This window comes from Annulohypoxylon truncatum, assembly GCF_022578515.1.
Source record: "Annulohypoxylon truncatum strain CBS 140777 unplaced genomic scaffold F4807scaffold_57, whole genome shotgun sequence".
NCBI classification, from domain to species: Eukaryota; Fungi; Ascomycota; class Sordariomycetes; order Xylariales; family Hypoxylaceae; genus Annulohypoxylon; species Annulohypoxylon truncatum.
In genome coordinates, this window is record NW_025953843.1 from 118,372 (window position 1) to 136,124 (window position 17,753).

Sequence of the window (17,753 nt, forward strand, 5' to 3'; positions counted from 1 at the left end):
CACCGATTTGATTAGAGATGAATGGAAAGCCTAGATCACATAGAGGGAATAGGTACGAGGAATCTGTTCCCCTGATGGGAATACCAGATAGTTCAAGGTCCCAATGGCTCGGTAAGAACGACGACCCCTTGACATCGAAAAGCAATGATGGCCGTTCTAGCCAGCTCCGAGCAATGTGAGTGGTGCCCGAAATGCCCTAGCGGACGCCACATCGCCCCGAAAAATTAAATGTATCTGGATCCTGTCTTCGACCCGTCCGCTTCGTGTAGCCATGACTGGCCTAGAGAGGGGAGTGCCCCGAATGCATGTCTCGGTTGTCGGATTCCTATTTGGTCGGCCGAGAAGGGGCAGGCAGAGGGCGGGCTCACCCGCGCTGGCGGTGTCGAGGTGCATTATGATATGGTATCTCCCTTCGTGATGACACTTCATTGGCCCTCAGTGCCGCCTCTACATTAGTAATAAAACCCTCGATCTACCTTGAAAAACGCCATACTATTTCTGACTGTCGTCCTCTGCAATGAGGCCGACCTGATCCTAATTGTTTCTGTAGAGCAAGATTGGAGGATGAATCGTTCAATAGGCACTTAAGCCACACCGTTTAGGTCACGTCGAACAGCTGATGGAGAATAGACAAATGATAGAGTATCCGACCAACGGTGCTAGTAAATATACAATTGAAACAGTGGGCAATGGGTAAGGCAAGTTGATTGCTTACTCTAGGTATGTGAAGGCTCCCTTCCTGTCTTAAGGGGCGATGTTCTAGCACGAAGATGAAGCACACAGTGGGTTGTCTCTTCGCCTTCTGAATATAATCGTTATTAGCCTTGATAGGTCAAAACTGAACTTGAGGACTATTTCGAGAAGTTCTCATACCGGAGTGAAGCTATTCAGCGTACATACCTCTTAAGAAGTTCCATATTTTCTCAAATCAATCCTATTACGCTTTTATCTCAAGGTGCATTTCAAAATTGAAGCTACATATATAGATTACCTAGTCAACGATTGAGCCCTGCTGCTATCTAGGGGTGTATGAATGGCGTATCAGCTTCTACTTGTGCCGCAACTCACCAACATTCGCGATATAAACATCCGGCATATTGACGCTGTAGTATTGCATGATGATATCTTACCCTTAACACTGTTTGCTTTCACCGAAGAAAATTTATACTAACTATGAAACGCGCAACTAGGTAATCTTTAACTAAAACCTCGATCTCATAGTGTAGATCAGCTATTGTATTAAGATCCGTCGATCTGTGTGCCAATTCGCGATAGTCGCGATCGAGAGAACGCAAGGACGCATTGACCAAGACCACCCTTTTACTATCTACCCAGTAGCTACCAACATAAACATTCCTGGTCTATCGTAGAGGGCCTCTTGGATTTGTGGCCTAGGAATACGCGTATGTGCGTATAGCTAACATCTCCAAGAATCTAAACACCCCAGGAAGATGCTCGCACATCCCCAAGCATGGGTTACGATATCTCTTACCCCTTAGATGTCATCACTAGACTCGACCCAGGCGACATCCGACTCTAAGCGGTTGATTCAGGCCATGGCCCTACAACACCCTGGTAACTGCGTTTTCCTTCATATTCGTGTCCTCCGTATTCTTGCGCAGACATATCTCGCTCGTTGTGCTGCCAATTATTTTGTAGGCTGACAACGTTACACGTACTTATTCTCGAAGCTAAAGGATGCGCCGAAGAACAGAATCTTTGATGACGCTGTAGGGAGATTCGGTGTCGGAATTTGTATACTAATAGCTGTCGTATGTCTGTTCGTCGGAAACATCTTAATGGTCATGCGGTGGTCCGGCCGAAGACTGGGGAGTGCCCGGCGTGATACCAGTGACAGGCTAGGAGTAGAGCAAGAGCAGGAGCAGGAAGAACGCAGGACGGATCACGACTCTAGGGCCCTAGAACCAACGTACGAGAAAGGTCTTGGGAATAAAACGGGATATATGGAGCTCTCGCAAGGGACTTGGACAGATCACTACGAGTTGAATAGTCGGAACCAGGTCGTCGAGCTGGATCGTTATGACCACTAGCACTATGAGCTTCTGATGATTTTAATCAGTTAATCACCCACTTATTTCCATACTGCTGGGCTCGTCGCTTCAGCTTTGAAGGTTGTAAGTAACATAAACAGCATAGAGCACTCAATAAAGCGAACATAGACTTCTATAACTCATTTCCGTACTTCACAATCAACTTGTACCGGCCAATAAAACATTGGGACATTAGCTACCAGCTCTTCTTTTTAGCTACGTAGACTACCTGATTTTTGGGGACCCGTTCTCGAGGCATACTGAAGCCTGTAACCTTTGACGCCTTAATGTGCAAACCTATAATTGCAATAGTGTCCTGATGGATATCGGCTTGCATGTGGGAAGATACGAAAGAGAAAAACGCCAACCATATGCATTTACACGTGAGCGAGCCATCTGATTGATTCGTCATTTGCCGCCCCGGAAACCCCGTCACACCCGCCGCCCAATGTTCCGGCTATGTTCTTCGTCATTCTTAACGGATACTGACGCCAGAGCGGTCGGTGAACATGCGAGTGGCGATGTTCATAGCCATGAGCTCCTGGAACAGAAGCTTCGCGGCATACGGGATATAGATCTGCGCGATCTTGGTCTTGTTTCTGCATGGACGGCATTCAAAGGAGCCCTTGCTCAAGATGCTAAAACACTTCTGTCAGTATTTACTCTTGACAAACGCAAAAACAGAGAGAGAGAGAGAGAGAGAGAGAGAGAGAGAGAGAGAGAGAGAGAGAGAGAGAGAGAGAGAGAGAGAAAGGGGAGAGAACTTACGCCACAGGCGTCATAAGACCACAGACTTCGCAGATGTGTACTCGGAAGGCGTCTGATACCTCGAAGAGACGTTCCTTTAGGAAAGAGGCGGCGCCGTGAGCAATCATACAGTCACGTTCCATTTCTCCGAAACGGAGACCTCCATCCCTTGCACGACCTTCCACAGGTTGGCGCGTCATTATCTGCACCGGACCGCGGGCACGCGCGTGGATCTTGTCGTCGACCATATGTCGCAGACGCTGGTAATATGTGGGCCCGAAGAATACCTGAGCTCGAAGCTTGCGTCCGGTATGGCCGTGGTACATGATCTCGAACCCGCGAGACTGGTATCCGTGCTCACGTAGGAGGTTGGATACCGAATCAACAGTAACGTCGGTGAACGGCGTAGCGTCTCCCTCCATTCCCTTAAGGGTAGAGACTTTACTAAGCAGACACTCGATCAAATGGGCAATCGTCATACGCGAAGGAATGGCGTGGGGATTGATAATCAAGTCAGGAACAATGCCTTCCCTAGAGAAAGGCATGTCCTCTTGCTTGTACGTAACACCAATAGTTCCCTTTTGCCCGTGGCGAGATGCAAACTTATCTCCAATCTGCGGAATCTTGGTAGTTCGCACTCGCACCTTGACATATCGTAAACCATCCTGGTTTGTGGTAAGAATGACCTGATCGATAATACCAGTTTCGGTACTTCGAAGAGGCGTAGATGCATCACGCTTGACGTGCACCTTCGTGCGCTGGCCCAACTCTTCATTGTCCGGGTTGATAGGCGACGTCTTTCCAATGATGATATCTTCTCCTAGAACTCTGACACCAGGAGCAATAATTCCGTCGTCGTCTAGCTTGTCATACGTTCCCTGCTTGAGACGTAATGTATCTGATCTAAACGGCTTCTCAAATGTCTCGACCGTATTAATTCCCACTCGCTTCTCACAGTCGCTGTAGGAACGGAAGAAAAGGCTTCGGAAGAGACCTCGGTCTATGCTACTCTGGTTCATGATGACGGAGTCTTCTTGGTTGTATCCAGAGTAACAAGCAATGGCAACGATAGCATTCTGGCCGGCTGGAAGCTCTCTGAATTTCAAGAATTCCATCGAACGCGTTGTGCCAAGCGGCTTCTGCGGGTAATACAAGATGTTCGCCATAGTATCCATACGACGATTATAATTCGTGAGGAAAAAACCCATAGCTTGCTTACCCATAGCCGATTGGTAAGTATTTCTGGGAGACTGTGTACCATGGTTAGTAGCGAAAAAGCAACATTTTTACGCACATCACATACCTGGTTATGATCTGGGAATGGAATGATGCTTGCGCAGATACCCAGGAGCATACTGGGATGGATCTCGCAATGGGTATACATGTGCGTTGACGGGTTGATTTTAGTCTTGAGTCGCTTATTCACCTCATCTCCGTTGTCCTGGGACACCTCATACCCAAGCTTGGTCATACGGTAGGTGTCCAAATCTTCCGGCGTCATGCAAATCATCGCAGTCTCCTCTTCTTCCGCATCGAGGAACTCGATAACTCCCTCGTTGACTAGACCTTGCCAGCCATAGTACGCCTCGCTCTCCGGGTCCAGATCGACATCTGCTTCTAGACGTTTGATCATCTGCTTGGTAAGAGCCAACGTGCCCTTCTCGATGCCCTGCTCGGCGATGTCTTCCTGTTGTACGCGGAACAGGGGGCGCATCACACGACCGGCATCCGAAAAGATCTTGAATTCACGGTCTCGGATATCACGAACCAGCGAGACCTCAGCAGGTATCTGGTTGGCTCGACGGAGGGCCTGAACGTCCCTGACGAGGGTCTTAGGGTCCTGGTGTACACCGATCCAGGAGCCGTTGAGGAAGATCTTAGTGGCGTTGGGATATCTCATCGGTTCATACTCCTCCAGGACTTCCATATTCCTAGTGATCATGTAGTCCACGATAGGATCTGTCGATGTTCCAACACTGATAGAACACATCAAGGATAGATTCTTCACCAAGCCACAGGCCTGGCCTTCGGGAGTCTCTGCCGGACAGACAAGACCCCAGTGAGTGTTGTGGAGCTGCCGTGGCTTGGCTAGCTTTCCATCTCTTCCGATGGGCGTGTTCGTTCGTCGTAAATGAGAAAGGGTCGACGAGAAAGTGTAGCGGTTCAAGACCTGCGATACACCGGCAGTCGAGCTCATCGCCTTCTTTTGATCGCCCCAGTTACCCGTAGCGAGCGAGTACTTCAAGCCGTTGGTGATAATGGCGGGCTTGGCGGCAAGTTCAATCTGGAAACGTTTGTTCCCGTCGATGCAGCGCTTGAGGTGCTGAGTTATCTCTTGCACTAGTCGGCGAACAATATTTCTGAATAGCTTAGCCAGGAGAGGACCGGCAAGATCCAAACGCTTCTTGCCGAAGTGATCACGATCGTCGGTGTCGCGTCGGCCAAGAGAGCATTGAAGAAGCTTGTGAACCATGTAGCCCAGGAAGAACGCCTTTCGGGTCTCGCAACCTTCGCTCTGAGAGATGTGGGGAAGCATCTCTTTCTGCAGGATGTCTTTCGCCGCTCTGATACGACGATCTCTGGCTACGTTGTGCGAATCCCTGCCACGCTTTCCAATGTAATCCAAAGCGACCTCTCGGTCCTGGATACAGAAGGCCTCCTCGATACAAGGACGTAGCTTCTCAAGCATCTGGCTGTCGTTGCGGTCGTAACAAATGTGGTTCAGGATTTCCTCGTCACTAACAACACCCAAAGCCCTAAAGACGATAGCAATCGGCAGATCAGCCCTGACAAACGGCAAGGTAGTATGAATAGTCTCGCCGTATCCTCCTCTGGAAGCATCTCCCTTCGTGTATAGCTTCAACATCAGAGATGAGATGAGCCGCGATCCTTTCTCGAGGGCACTTCGAATCTCTGCGGTGTAAGAAAACGGACTCGGCTGAGCCTTCTTGAAGACCTGAACGATATTGGCAGCTGATCGCTCCTGAGCGATCAGAACCTTCTCGCTTCCGTTGATGATAAAGTAACCTCCCTGGTCGTAGGGACATTCGTTCAATAGGAACAACTCGTCGTCGGGCTCGCCGTTCAAGTGACACGCTTTGGACTTGACCATGATAGGAAGTTTGCCGATGAAGATCTGATCACCAGCCTTGCCCTTGTCGGCGGAGGGGGTCTCTAGCACATTCTCCTCGGGCTCCCAAACCAGGCGGGTCGGGTGTTTTCCGGTGCTGCGCGCTTCTGCCTGCTGCTCCTCATCCATCTCGTGCAGAGGGATGTCCTGTTCGATACACGCAGTCACCTTACTATCAACCTTGACGTAGATGGGAGCAGCATATGTCATGTTTCGGTCGCGACATTCGTAGGGAAGTAGAGGACCGGAGGTGTTATCGCTTTCCATAGCGATAGGGCGCGCGATGGTTACATGACCAAGCTTGAGATCATATCTTCGAAGCGCAATGGCCCGACCATCCGCAGAAGGCGGATTATGTTCATCGACACTAATCTGAGAATATTCCTCGACTAGCTCTTGAATGGTCGTCTCTTGAAAATCGTTGAAAGAGTCGATCTGTTGAGAAACTAGGCCCTTCTTCTTGAAGTAAGAGCCGATAACGACCCAGCAATCCTCCGGCGTAATGATGTTCTCGTCAGCATACTCCTCCTCATACTCGTATTCTTCATCGTAGTCTGCCATAGTGGCGATGATTCCGCAACGATTCAATTGAATAAGTCGGTTTCGATAGGTGGTTATGACGGAGAAGTATTGCGAACTCGGTGGCGTGGAATACGAAAGGTGTGGTAAAGAAAGATTACGAAAGAATCTGTGAATTAGAGATCGAGAGTAGACAAAAGGCGACCGAAGGTTATTATCAAGGCGCGGGCAAAAAAAGAATGAAGGTATCTTGTTGCCAAGAACAATTAACGACGCCTAAAAAAGCGCCAGTGCTGGAGAAAAGTAGTATTCGCAGTTATTGATGGGGAGGCGAAAGGAGCGCGTCCCGATCGCGTGGTCACACTGGATTAATAGAACAAGTCAGCGACACGTCCTGCGGTGTAAACCTGCATCAAATGCATTGAAGGTGATGGGAGACCCACCACAGTCCGTCTGTATCAACAAAACTCGATGTTTTGTTGACTTCTGGATGTGTGTTGTGGTTGAAATCAAAAGACGGGAAAAGTGTGGATGATGTTGGATGATGTTTTTCGTTGGAGAGGCTCTTACAAGGTTGAGGCTGATCAATCACTCAAAGCAACTCGAGAGGTGGCAAAACTAGCGCTAGTCTAGAATTAGATTGGCGCAATGCAGCTTCAATCCCGTCTTGTCTTAGCCTCTTTAGGATTGATCCGGGTGTTTTATCGATAAAGAAACTGCAGACCCACCACCTAGGTACTTGGTATGGGTGGGTGTGGTAGGTGTGGATGAGGAGATGAAGAAAGCATTGATGGGTGTTGCGGAAAAAAATCGATATTTTGGTGATTTGTGGGTTCCAGGTATGGGTAAGATCCGGTTTCCAACAATGGAGTTTCTCTGTGTGCGAATTTAGGACTTTCTGGAGATTTCACTCTAAAGGTGCAAATATCCAGTACATAGCAGGTTTGTGCCCCATAAATTGAATTAGATAACCTACCTCCATGGCGAATATTTAGCGGACCAACCCACTACACAGCACTTAACACTAGGTAATTACGTCAATTAAAGTACAACCAAGATATCTCCGGATCAGATATCACCGGGGTTTTCTCGATTTTATAACAGATTAGCAAGAAATATACGCCCGGCGATGTGATCCTAGCATGTTTCTCATCACCTTCATCTCCAAAAGCATCGCTTTTCTTTCAATGCACTGCTGACATGTTGCTAAGAGTTTAAATGGGTCCTCTCCTTTTCCTTACTGTCTTGGTCGACGACCACCTCTACGCAGCCACATACTAGATTTTGGACTTTGGACTTTCATAATTGCTGCTCCTTCCCACGATATACTGTGATTGTTGTTCATAGGGTTGGACTTACACAGAACCAGCTACAGAAAAACCTGGGTCGTGAAGGATCTCTAGCTAGTACTTACTATGTCCCTGAAGTTCACTTGACGGACTTGTGGTAGTGCTCATGTTTACCTTGCTAATTTTTCATATCATGACTCCATCTCTAGTACAGTCCTTGCCGACTAATATCGCGTGGCCTCAACACTGCCAGAGGTCTATTTTGTCGGAGTGGTCAGTCGGGTAAAGCCTGGTTGCGTCGGAGTTCAGCCCACAGGAGGGATATCTTGGTGATTTGTCCTAGAATGATATGAAAAAGAGCATTATCCGTAGGTATGAATGTACCACGATCTTGAATTAGAGGAATTAGACTTCATCCTCCGACCAAGTGGACTATGCTTTCCTATCCTAGGTCTTCATTACGATAGACGCTTTCTCGACATATCAGCGATAGACCAACTCGTACTCAGCGACACAGATTTCCGCGCTCGTCCTAGTATTTTGGATGCGTCAGGAAAGCTCGGAAAATACGGTTCGTGGCTTTCAAAAGGTATCCGGTGGGCAGAAGTAAATGAGAGTTGAAGGCGACTTGATAGCTAGGGGGAAGCTCATTAGTGGATTTTCCCATGCTCGCCGCAGTAGTTTATTTTACCCTACCCCTTAACCATCATACGAGATTCTTAGATAATCGTCAGGTGTGTTTTGAGGGTTTGTAGTACGTCGATTGGGGTGATTCATACATGAATAAAATAATTGTTGACTAGGTATGTATGTGTTTATAGCGAGGATTATTGACCTACTCGATCATTCAAGCGACGATTTTAAACGAAATGATACCTAGCTCCCCCTTTTCCCGCTCACGGCCGACTCCTACAAATTTCCCCAATTCTGGCTACCACCTAAGGCAACGCCGCCTTTCGGGACGACGCTCTGGTATGATTATCTAGTAACCTTGATGAGTGGATTTTACCATAACTTAATAGGTACCTGTAGGGAATCAAGGATTTATCGAACATAATCGACTCGGGAAAAGGGAAAAGGGGAAAGGGGAAGAAATAAAATTCGTGGAAGATTGCCGGTACGATGAGTAGGATGCTGCATATCGAATAACCAATGAACTAGCTTTCTAAAAGCAGCTAACAATAATCACCATACCCCCTCCAATGAATATGCAGTTCAGCCCTACGCTGTATGAGGGGTCTAGATCAACGAAGATCTTCGTGAGGCTCTTGGTATTGACGTGGTGGTATGAGATTTGATATGGACCTACCATAGCGCAACTCACTAAGATAAACCACCTACATGAATAGGTACCTACTTAAACGTCCATCGTAGTTATTGACGACATAACCCCACTGTCCTCTTTTATGTAAATTCCTTAGTGTACTATCTTGAGATAATAACTTTTAGAGAATTTGAATATGTTGAAGAATAATCGTACATTTGCCTGAAGAGGAGGCATCTATCCCCCAAGAAATGACACCTAGTGACATAGCCAATAATGAGCGATTTTGATCCTGATGTGTACGCGTCAGTTTTCACTGAAATTTCAGTCTGGTATTGCGGCCTGAAGAGGAAATCCGTATACACGACATACTTCCTGTTTTATGTTGGAAATCATAAGAGAATTGGCGATTATCTTCTTTGCTACCAATTTCTATGATGTTAGTGATGCTCGAAAGGGAATCTAGTTTAATATACGTACCTATCTTCTTACCAACAGACGAGGATTGATACATACCAATACGTAGTACGCTCGCGTTTCTTAAAGTTGGCACAATCTTGAGATTTCTTTAGATTCGGGATGGATGGCGTTTCTGCCGTAGTCGGTGACAAGCATCCCACGGATCAGTTAGCTTAAAGTCATGTCACTTCAAGGCTGTCAGATGCGGAGAAGCTTGTGGAGAATGTGGGCAGAATACACGTACCTAGGCAGTTAAGACTAACTATTCTCCACGTTACCTCGAAACTCGAGTCTAATGCAAAAGATCCTAGGTTAGCGAACTTGCATAGACAGCTCATTTCACTTGATATTTGCTATTTGCTACGCGCTTACGGCATTTAGGGGTGAGTATTGTTTGTGAGATTATATAATCTGGATCGCGACGGATATGTGCTCTACATATGATTGGCTTAGTCACATTCCTTCTTATTTGCGTATTTGAATGTTTAATTTCGGATTGACCTATGATCTTGGAGCATTTGCACGACCCCGCGGTTTTCCGGCAGTTTGGAAAGTTGCTGTGACTCGTGAGCTGTTGTGGAGGAATTTGCTGTACTATGTAGGGCGGGTTTTATTACACCACATAGTACACGTGCCGCGAAATGTTTTCCTGGGTTCCTGGCCGTTCTAGAATTACACGTCACGTTCATTAAATTAACGAGATCTCGACCTACCGGATTTATTGCCTAGTTCATATCGTGTATCTAGGTATCTCTGCAGAGATATATGTGTCGGGTACCATTGGATTGTTTCCATGCAACATTCCCATGTAACCATAAAATAAGGGGGGGAAATACATGGATACACTACCAAAAAAAAAAAAAAAAAAAAAAGTTGGGGACCCCGCACAAAATAGACGGAGAACTAACTTTAGGAGGTAACTTCAACGGGGAACCCCAATATTTGCTTAAGAACCTCCTCATTATTCCCCACTTTGCTTCTTATTTTAACATTGTCACTTGTTAAACTGCCGAGTCTTAGAGTTCCTAGCTTCCCCGTCCCGTCCCTCGTTTTGCCGTCGGTTTGTTTTGTTTCTAAAATTCTGTTTCTGTCAATTGCATGGACTTCTCCAATTCAACTTCAATCTTAGATGGACCCCCACATTGCAGCATGTATGCACATGTAGCCTCTCAGCCTACTTGAAAGTCAGCTACTGAGCTATATAATGCACAGGCAGACAAGTACATACATGGGAACCTTGAACGCCGGGGCAATTTAACTTGAGAATCCTATCAACTCATTCCCTGTCCCGGTCTCGATGAATGAACCCCGCTTTCACCGTGACGATGATTCATTCATACAAACTTCTTTTTGTCTGTGGACGCTCTGATAGTTTCTCAGGTCATTGTTTACCCAGCCAAGTCGAGCTAAACCGGGCAGACCGGATCACATTATCGAGCTTACATGTAAGGGGGTTCTAATCAACTGTTCAACTCGGCAATCGAGGGCGTGTTTGATCATTAACCCCAGACTTTTTCTACACCGTCTCGGGAGATGTCCGCCACGAACTGTTGTCCTAGATACCTTGCTTGAAAGCCTTATATTGCGGCACCTGCATGATAGGTCTATGGTGACGGAAGTAGCAGCGGCACCAACATACGCAGCACGAAGTACAAAGCGAGAATAATGGAACCTATGAGAGCTAATGCAGATCAGATTCGGTCCTTTTAAGTTTGCGGCGCTCGTGACCCTAAGTCATTTAGGTATTCTGTCTTATTTCGACGTTCCAAGGCCGTTGTTGAATTTTCATTTCCTTATTCCTACGCTAGTGAGACCCGGCAGTCCGGTGAGAGCGGAAGCCCTGTGTACGCCTTATGTACCGCCCTCTACTGGACGGCGTCGTACAACTCATCTCCACCAAAACTCGTCTTTACTTTAACCGAGGACCGCATATCTTGGCCAATGTTGTGCCGTGCGCCGCATGGCTGCTTGTCCTACAGAACTATGCAATGAGGGTTGGTAACTTCGACGATACATACGCGGTACGAGCTATCGTACGTACCTACTAGGGAGGCACGGGCACGGACACGGGCGATATGTGACCAAGTCCCGAAAGTCGCTATTGGATTCCGACCCTGTTCAAAGATCTCCCTCGAACCGGCGCTGACTGACGGTCACCGACCTTTGGGGCCCCAGAGAGTGATCTGCTTAGCGACAGGAGATTAACAAGGCCGATATAAGATCGCCCAACTATCGTAGAACGTACACAGCTTCGCTAGATCAGCTGTTACACCACCTCTCGTACATACCAGCACACGAACGCGACAAAGCCAAGCTCTGCTTGCAGCTGCAAGCACAAGGAGTTCAACAGGTCGTATGGACGAATACTAAGCTTTTTCTGACTTAGCGGTGACGGCGCTAAATTGTCACCATGTCTCTCGTTTATTATTATGTTTGCCTAGGCCAAGTGGTTCCATGTACGTACTTGCGTCCAAGGTAATCGATGCTGTTTATCATCAAGATTAGGAAGGTGAGCAACATTCCAATCTGTACACAATGCGGAGAATCCCTACCGCAACTCGCGCGTAGCTTCGACGTGAAGCTCTTTGATAGGCATATCGTGCTCTTGGAAATCTAGTATTTATACTGCGGTTGATCTTCCAGACTAGTCAATTGACTTAGACGAGTGTCTTCCTAGTCTCGTTAGACCCCCCTCCAACTATCACGAGTCGTCTCGTCGCTCTTATACCCCGGCGGCTTGTCTAACTTCCTTCGACCAAGCTACAAGGCCGTAACGTGGAAGTGAACAAAGATGTGGTCCAATCTGTTTACAAGTATTCTAACCCTAGTCCCAATGCTAGGTAATTTAGCATTGGGATATGAGGTTCAGGTCAGCGCGTCCTTGACTGATAATACTGCGAGAGGAACAAAAACTTACGCTCTGTAGACTGGCCCGCTTGACACTGACTGGACTTACTCGGTAGGGACTAACCCTTGGCCGGAGTATCCACGACCACAGCTCCAGCGGTCTCAATGGCAAAACTTAAACGGAATCTGGAAGTGGAAGAAGGCATCTTACCCAGGCGAGGCCTTGCCAGAGAGCCACAGCTTTCAACACGATATAATGGTCCCGTCGTGTATTGAAAGCGCTCTTTCGGGTGTAATGAAGTTGAACCAGACTTATTCGTGGTATACGACCGAGTTCAATGTTCCTCACGGATATACACAGAGCGGCAATAAGGTGATGCTGAATTTTGAAGCTGTGGACTATGAAGCGACTGTTTACGTCAATGGTGAACTTGTCGGAACACACACTGGCGGTTACTGGCATTTCAACTTCGATATCACAAAGTATCTCAAATCCAGCGGCGACAACACACTCCATGTTTTCGTATTCGACCCTACGGACGCCCTAGGTATAGTCACCGCGTCGTTTCCGTTAGAACCTACACTCACTAGCGTCCTCTATAGGTTACATGCACCCTGTTGGAAAACAGACCCGTACGCCTTCTCATATCTTCTATACGCCCTGCACGGGCATCTGGCAGACGGTGAGTTCGTCTCGATGCATGCCCGTCATGTTTCAAAAAGGAACCATTATTCGAAGCTTCCTTCTCGAAAACTTGGGTTTTACCCACGGAGAAGCATGACACTAATTATGCCATCGCAGGTTTGGCTTGAGTCGGTTCCGGAATCGCATATCACCCAACTTGATGTTATCGCAGACATGTCTGGGCAAGGTAAACTTTTCGAAATAGACACAATTTGCCGGATGCTAATGCGCTACCATAGTCAATGTTACCGTTGGGACATCCTGCAAAGGTTCCGATCCGGTCGTCATCTCAGTTTTTGACAATGATGGCAAGGTCGTGGGTTCTGCAAAGGGTATCGCGAACCAGCCATTCGATTTTGTCGTGAAATCTCCAGACTTGTGGTCCCCCGATTCGCCAACACTGTACGTACAGCATTTCGTAACACTTGTGTGGTTCAGATGTTGACTCGTCGTATAGCTACAACATCACCGTCAAATTAGGAGACGATACCGTAACTTCCTATACAGGATTCCGAACATTCTCCATTGGAGAGATAGAAGGTGTGAAGCGACCATTGATCAACGGCGAATTCATCTTCCAGTTTGGTACGCTTGACCAGGGTTTCTGGCCTGATGGCATTTACACCCCACCCAACCGGGAGGCTATGGTCTCCGATCTGAAGGTTCTCAAGGACTTGGGCCTCAACATGCTTCGAAAGCATATCAAAGTTGAAAATGCCCTCTTCTACCAGGCCTGCGACCAACTGGGCTTGCTGCTCATTCAAGATATGCCGTCTATGCCTCTACGAACGCCTGATGCGGACCAGCAAACTGACTGGGAACGTCAACTGAACATTCTCATCCAGCAGCACAAGAATTATCCAAGTATTTACACCTGGGTGAGTAGCGTAACAGTTCTGAAATGAGAAGTATCTTACGGCTTACATTGAAAAGGTCATTTACAATGAAGGATGGGGTCAAATCACAGAAGGGTACTACCCTGAATTCAACATTACCACTCGTATCAGAGAACTAGACCCCACGAGATTCGTCGACGCCACGACCGGGTGGCATGACCACGGTGCCGGTGATTGGCATGATAACCATCACTACGCGAACCCGCAATGTGGGACGCCGTTTTATTCCATAGATTCTACTCCTTACGACCATCAGCGAATTGCCATCCAAGGCGAATTTGGTGGAATAGGCCACAACGTTTCTGCGGACCACCTATGGAAAGTAAACGACGCATTCCTCTCTATCAACCAGACGTACGAGATCGACCTGGATCTCGACGCCTACAACTACCGCGGCCATCTCTTGTTGAGCGAACTACGTGACCAGATCGAGAGATACGCTTGCTCGGCAGCTGTTTGGACGTAAGTTAATCTTTCTACCCATCTTTACTTCAGGGATGAGCTGTAGCTAATGCCACCCAAGTCAAACTACAGATGTCGAGGGCGAAGTCAACGGGTTCCTCACCTACGACCGCCGGATACAACGCACTGACAGGAACCAGTGGCGATCAGATATCCAAGCCCTGTACGACACAGCTGCAACCAGGGGCGGCAAGGCATCCAAGAGGAGAATGGCCTTGTGATTAAAAGAGATATAGACGCATACTAGTATATATGTTATATAGTCAGACCTTCTTGCGTATTATTTTACTACACGAGAATATAAACCCGAGAGCGATCTATCAATCTAAGATATTTTCTACGAGATGTCCTAACTTATGATAGTGTTTCCTTGTGAGATCAAAGAGGATCATGACTTTGAAATCTACCTATAATTTAGTAGGTATCTATCTATCAAAACACTCGATCTGCAGACTACCGCATTCAGTGCTATTCATTCACTTGGATAGTCTCAATGTTCCAATGATAACCTTGGAACTAATCGATGGAACGTTTGAAAATTAATCTTGCCATATGTTTACAAGATCACTTCCCATTATTCTTTCCTATCGTACAAACACATTATACTTAGATGAAGCGGATGGGGAGTGCCGTGATATGCCTAAACCCCTTTTGTGATGAAATTATAGGTACAATATTGTTGTATCTTGGAAACAGGATCTCTATTGCAAATTGTTACTTAAGAAATGTGGATTTATCGCCTCTACTCGTACCTACACTTATAAACAAAACCTACTACTTTATCTAGGAGTTCTAGAACTCCTTGACCTAGATCGTCTCCAGCCCGCAACTTTGTCCCACAAACATTTAAAACAACCCTCCCCTGTTTAACGGGTAAGTAATAAACCGAAACTTAAACCCCTTTTTGTTACACAGGACATGATTCCTATCCCACCTGAGTAATATAAGATGGGCGTCGTTGCTGCTAATTATATGCGGCTTGGTCTATTGGTTTCATCTTGTACCATTCGTAGTCAGAACGTTATGGCATAGCTATGAACCTCTTCAAGCGAGACTTTCTCCCAAGGATACCCGTTGGGTACTTAAGATGGCAACTACAGGGTCGCAAATTCGACCGCACCTTTCTATACTTGGGGGAAATATTCCGTATGGATGTCGCCTGAAGTGCTCCGCGTTCGTCGCCGAAGAATACGGAAAGCCCCTGGACATCTTCCAAGATTTTATCGTATGACCGAATGGAATATGTCGCGTCCGAATTCGAATCGTGAGAGATGATATGTCATAGTAAAAATAGTGGATCGATAGCCCATATTAGGCCCAACTCCTATATCTGTACGACTACCGTTTTACCGTTGAGAGCTTTTTGCTCTCCAGATCGCTTCAAACCTTTACCTTTATTTATTGGTTTTTGCCCGTGACAGGTTAAGTACATTGGTTCGACTGCGGACGAAATAAAACGGGATCTATTTATAAATGTTCGGTCCAGCTATCTAAAATGTCTCTGTATGCTTCAAGATACGCCGATGGCCAGTATGGCCTGTCGATTGACCGATGTTTCTCCTTCAATTCTTGACATATGCGAGTGATCACTTCGCCTTTTGGATGAGAATCAGGGACCTTCCACAAGGAATGCAACTGGTAACGTTGCCAAGGTCGCGCGCCGGGGAGCTCCGCAAGCAGCCACATGGTCTCCAACTCTGACAATTCTCTCTTTGCCCCCTGGTGTAGTTCGTCTCGTAAGGCTCGCGCCTGTAACGCCTTAGCCTCGTCCCCAAACACTGCAGCCAACTCTTGAACATCTCGTATTGCCTTGTCCAACGTATCGACCTGACAGACACTCGTGCAACTTTGGAAGTGGCATACCTGATTGCGTATCCAAGTCATGTTGTTTATGTAGTATTCAAGTGCACTTCTTTGGTATCGCTTTCCGGCAATGATCCTATCGGTAAAATCCCCCCTGAAAAAGCTGTCTTGCATCTCTTTCCAGCCAAATCGCACCTCGTGCGGACCGTCATATTCCCGATAATAGATGTCGGGGAAGTATATCCTACACCCGTCATAAAATATCTCTTGGGCGAGGCGTAGAGATCTGCTTAGAAGGTCATAAACGACCTCACTTCGGATTGGTGTGTAGGCAAGGTGGGATTCGGTGTATCGGTTCAAACCGGTTTTCTCTGAAATCAGTTCCAGAATGGTTTTCTCTACAGGTTCCTCGACAGGTTCCTCGGTAGGTTCTTCGATAGGCTCATCTAAGAGTTCTTGGTTTGTCTCTCTTGGACAATCTGGCGAATCCCGAGTACACGGAGACTCGTAACTCATGTACGAGTCGCACTCGTACTCCTCTTCAGAAATGTATCCAACACAAGGACGCTGTTTTGCCATCGATGAACGTGTAGGACATAGATAATGTATGCCCCCCCAACCATCATTTTCAGGATGGTTACCTATCAAGATTCCATCCTGGTATCGATAAACCTTTCTTTCTATGGTGACAAGGCCTTGCTTATCGGAGGTTTCTGTTGCCGGGGATGATTGTATACTTCGATTGCGAGATGCCCTTGTGGAGGAGAGATAATGTTTTTCAGTAACGACTTGCTCAGTGATAACTTGCTGAGTGGGAGGCTGAGAATGTCGACCGTTCGTAGGTAGTGGGACTCTGTTCGCTTTCAGGCGGAGTCTGAGCCTATTGATCTCTCTCTCGAGCTCCTTGTTTCGTTCTGTGAGCTGTTCTATTTTTTCTCTCGCAAGCCCAAGCTCGTATGATACCGAGGGAATCAACTTCGTCATCTTGGGGGCGGAGTGCGTTGTTGAAATGTGTGATACCTAGATAAAATCGATGATTGAAGACTTTTGATGATAAGCCTTTATTTTCGTATCGAACTGAATCTAAGGAGAGGCCAGAGAAGTGAACCAGATGTTTGAAATCCGGATGTAGCTACAACCCTAAGCGAATTGAGACAGACTACTTGATGAGTCGACACCAGGAACTCTAAATATTCCAGTTGGTAGCAGTGATGAATCGTGTGTCTGTATGACACTGACTTGAACAAATGCATTGTACTCGGACGATAGCATTGTCCCGATTGTTGTCGGAGTCATAGAGACAAAGAGTTTGTTGGCCCATGCGAGTGAACCGCCGGACTATCTAGTGATCTCTTCTTTCCTTAAAGAAACGGAAAACTAGACTGTGTACTAAGGTACCTACTGTGGCATTGACCAACCGGCATACGATTGAGTAACGAGTAAAATGCAGAGATCTATGACTCTGCACTGTGACTTGGTAGTCTCGATGTGTCACGCCCACGGGATAATAAGGTTTACAGGTTGGTATACAGGCCATGATGCCACGTCATTATGGTTAAATATATCTATGAAAAGATGGGATTTTGCAAGCCCTAAAGGCA

General features: G+C 46.9%; 3 protein-coding genes across 3 annotated transcripts; 1 reads left to right on the forward strand and 2 right to left on the reverse strand.

The window, feature by feature from the left end:
- Positions 1–2,288: 2,288 nt before the first annotated feature.
- F4807DRAFT_333948 (DNA-dependent RNA polymerase II beta subunit) lies at positions 2,289–6,658 on the reverse strand. The gene is made up of 3 exons (XM_047995306.1): positions 4,102–6,658; positions 2,820–4,048; positions 2,289–2,689 (listed from the first exon to the last, which is right to left on the reverse strand). The coding sequence occupies exons 1-3, from the start codon at positions 6,487–6,489 to the stop codon at positions 2,527–2,529; spliced, it is 3,780 nt and encodes a 1,259-aa protein (XP_047848962.1). The 5' UTR covers positions 6,490–6,658; the 3' UTR covers positions 2,289–2,526.
- Positions 6,659–12,250: 5,592 nt separating this feature from the next.
- F4807DRAFT_465678 (glycoside hydrolase family 2 protein) lies at positions 12,251–14,570 on the forward strand (the record flags this gene model as incomplete). Its single annotated transcript, XM_048002303.1, has 8 exons — positions 12,251–12,328; positions 12,386–12,854; positions 12,910–12,989; positions 13,109–13,178; positions 13,231–13,393; positions 13,449–13,869; positions 13,925–14,349; positions 14,411–14,570. 8 exons carry the CDS (start codon positions 12,251–12,253, stop codon positions 14,568–14,570), a joined length of 1,866 nt encoding a protein of 621 aa, XP_047848963.1.
- A 1,246-nt stretch (positions 14,571–15,816) lies between these two features.
- F4807DRAFT_465679 (uncharacterized protein) lies at positions 15,817–16,731 on the reverse strand (the record flags this gene model as incomplete). The annotated part of the gene is made up of 1 exon (XM_048002304.1): positions 15,817–16,731. The coding sequence occupies one exon, from the start codon at positions 16,729–16,731 to the stop codon at positions 15,817–15,819; it is 915 nt and encodes a 304-aa protein (XP_047848964.1).
- Positions 16,732–17,753: the final 1,022 nt, after the last annotated feature.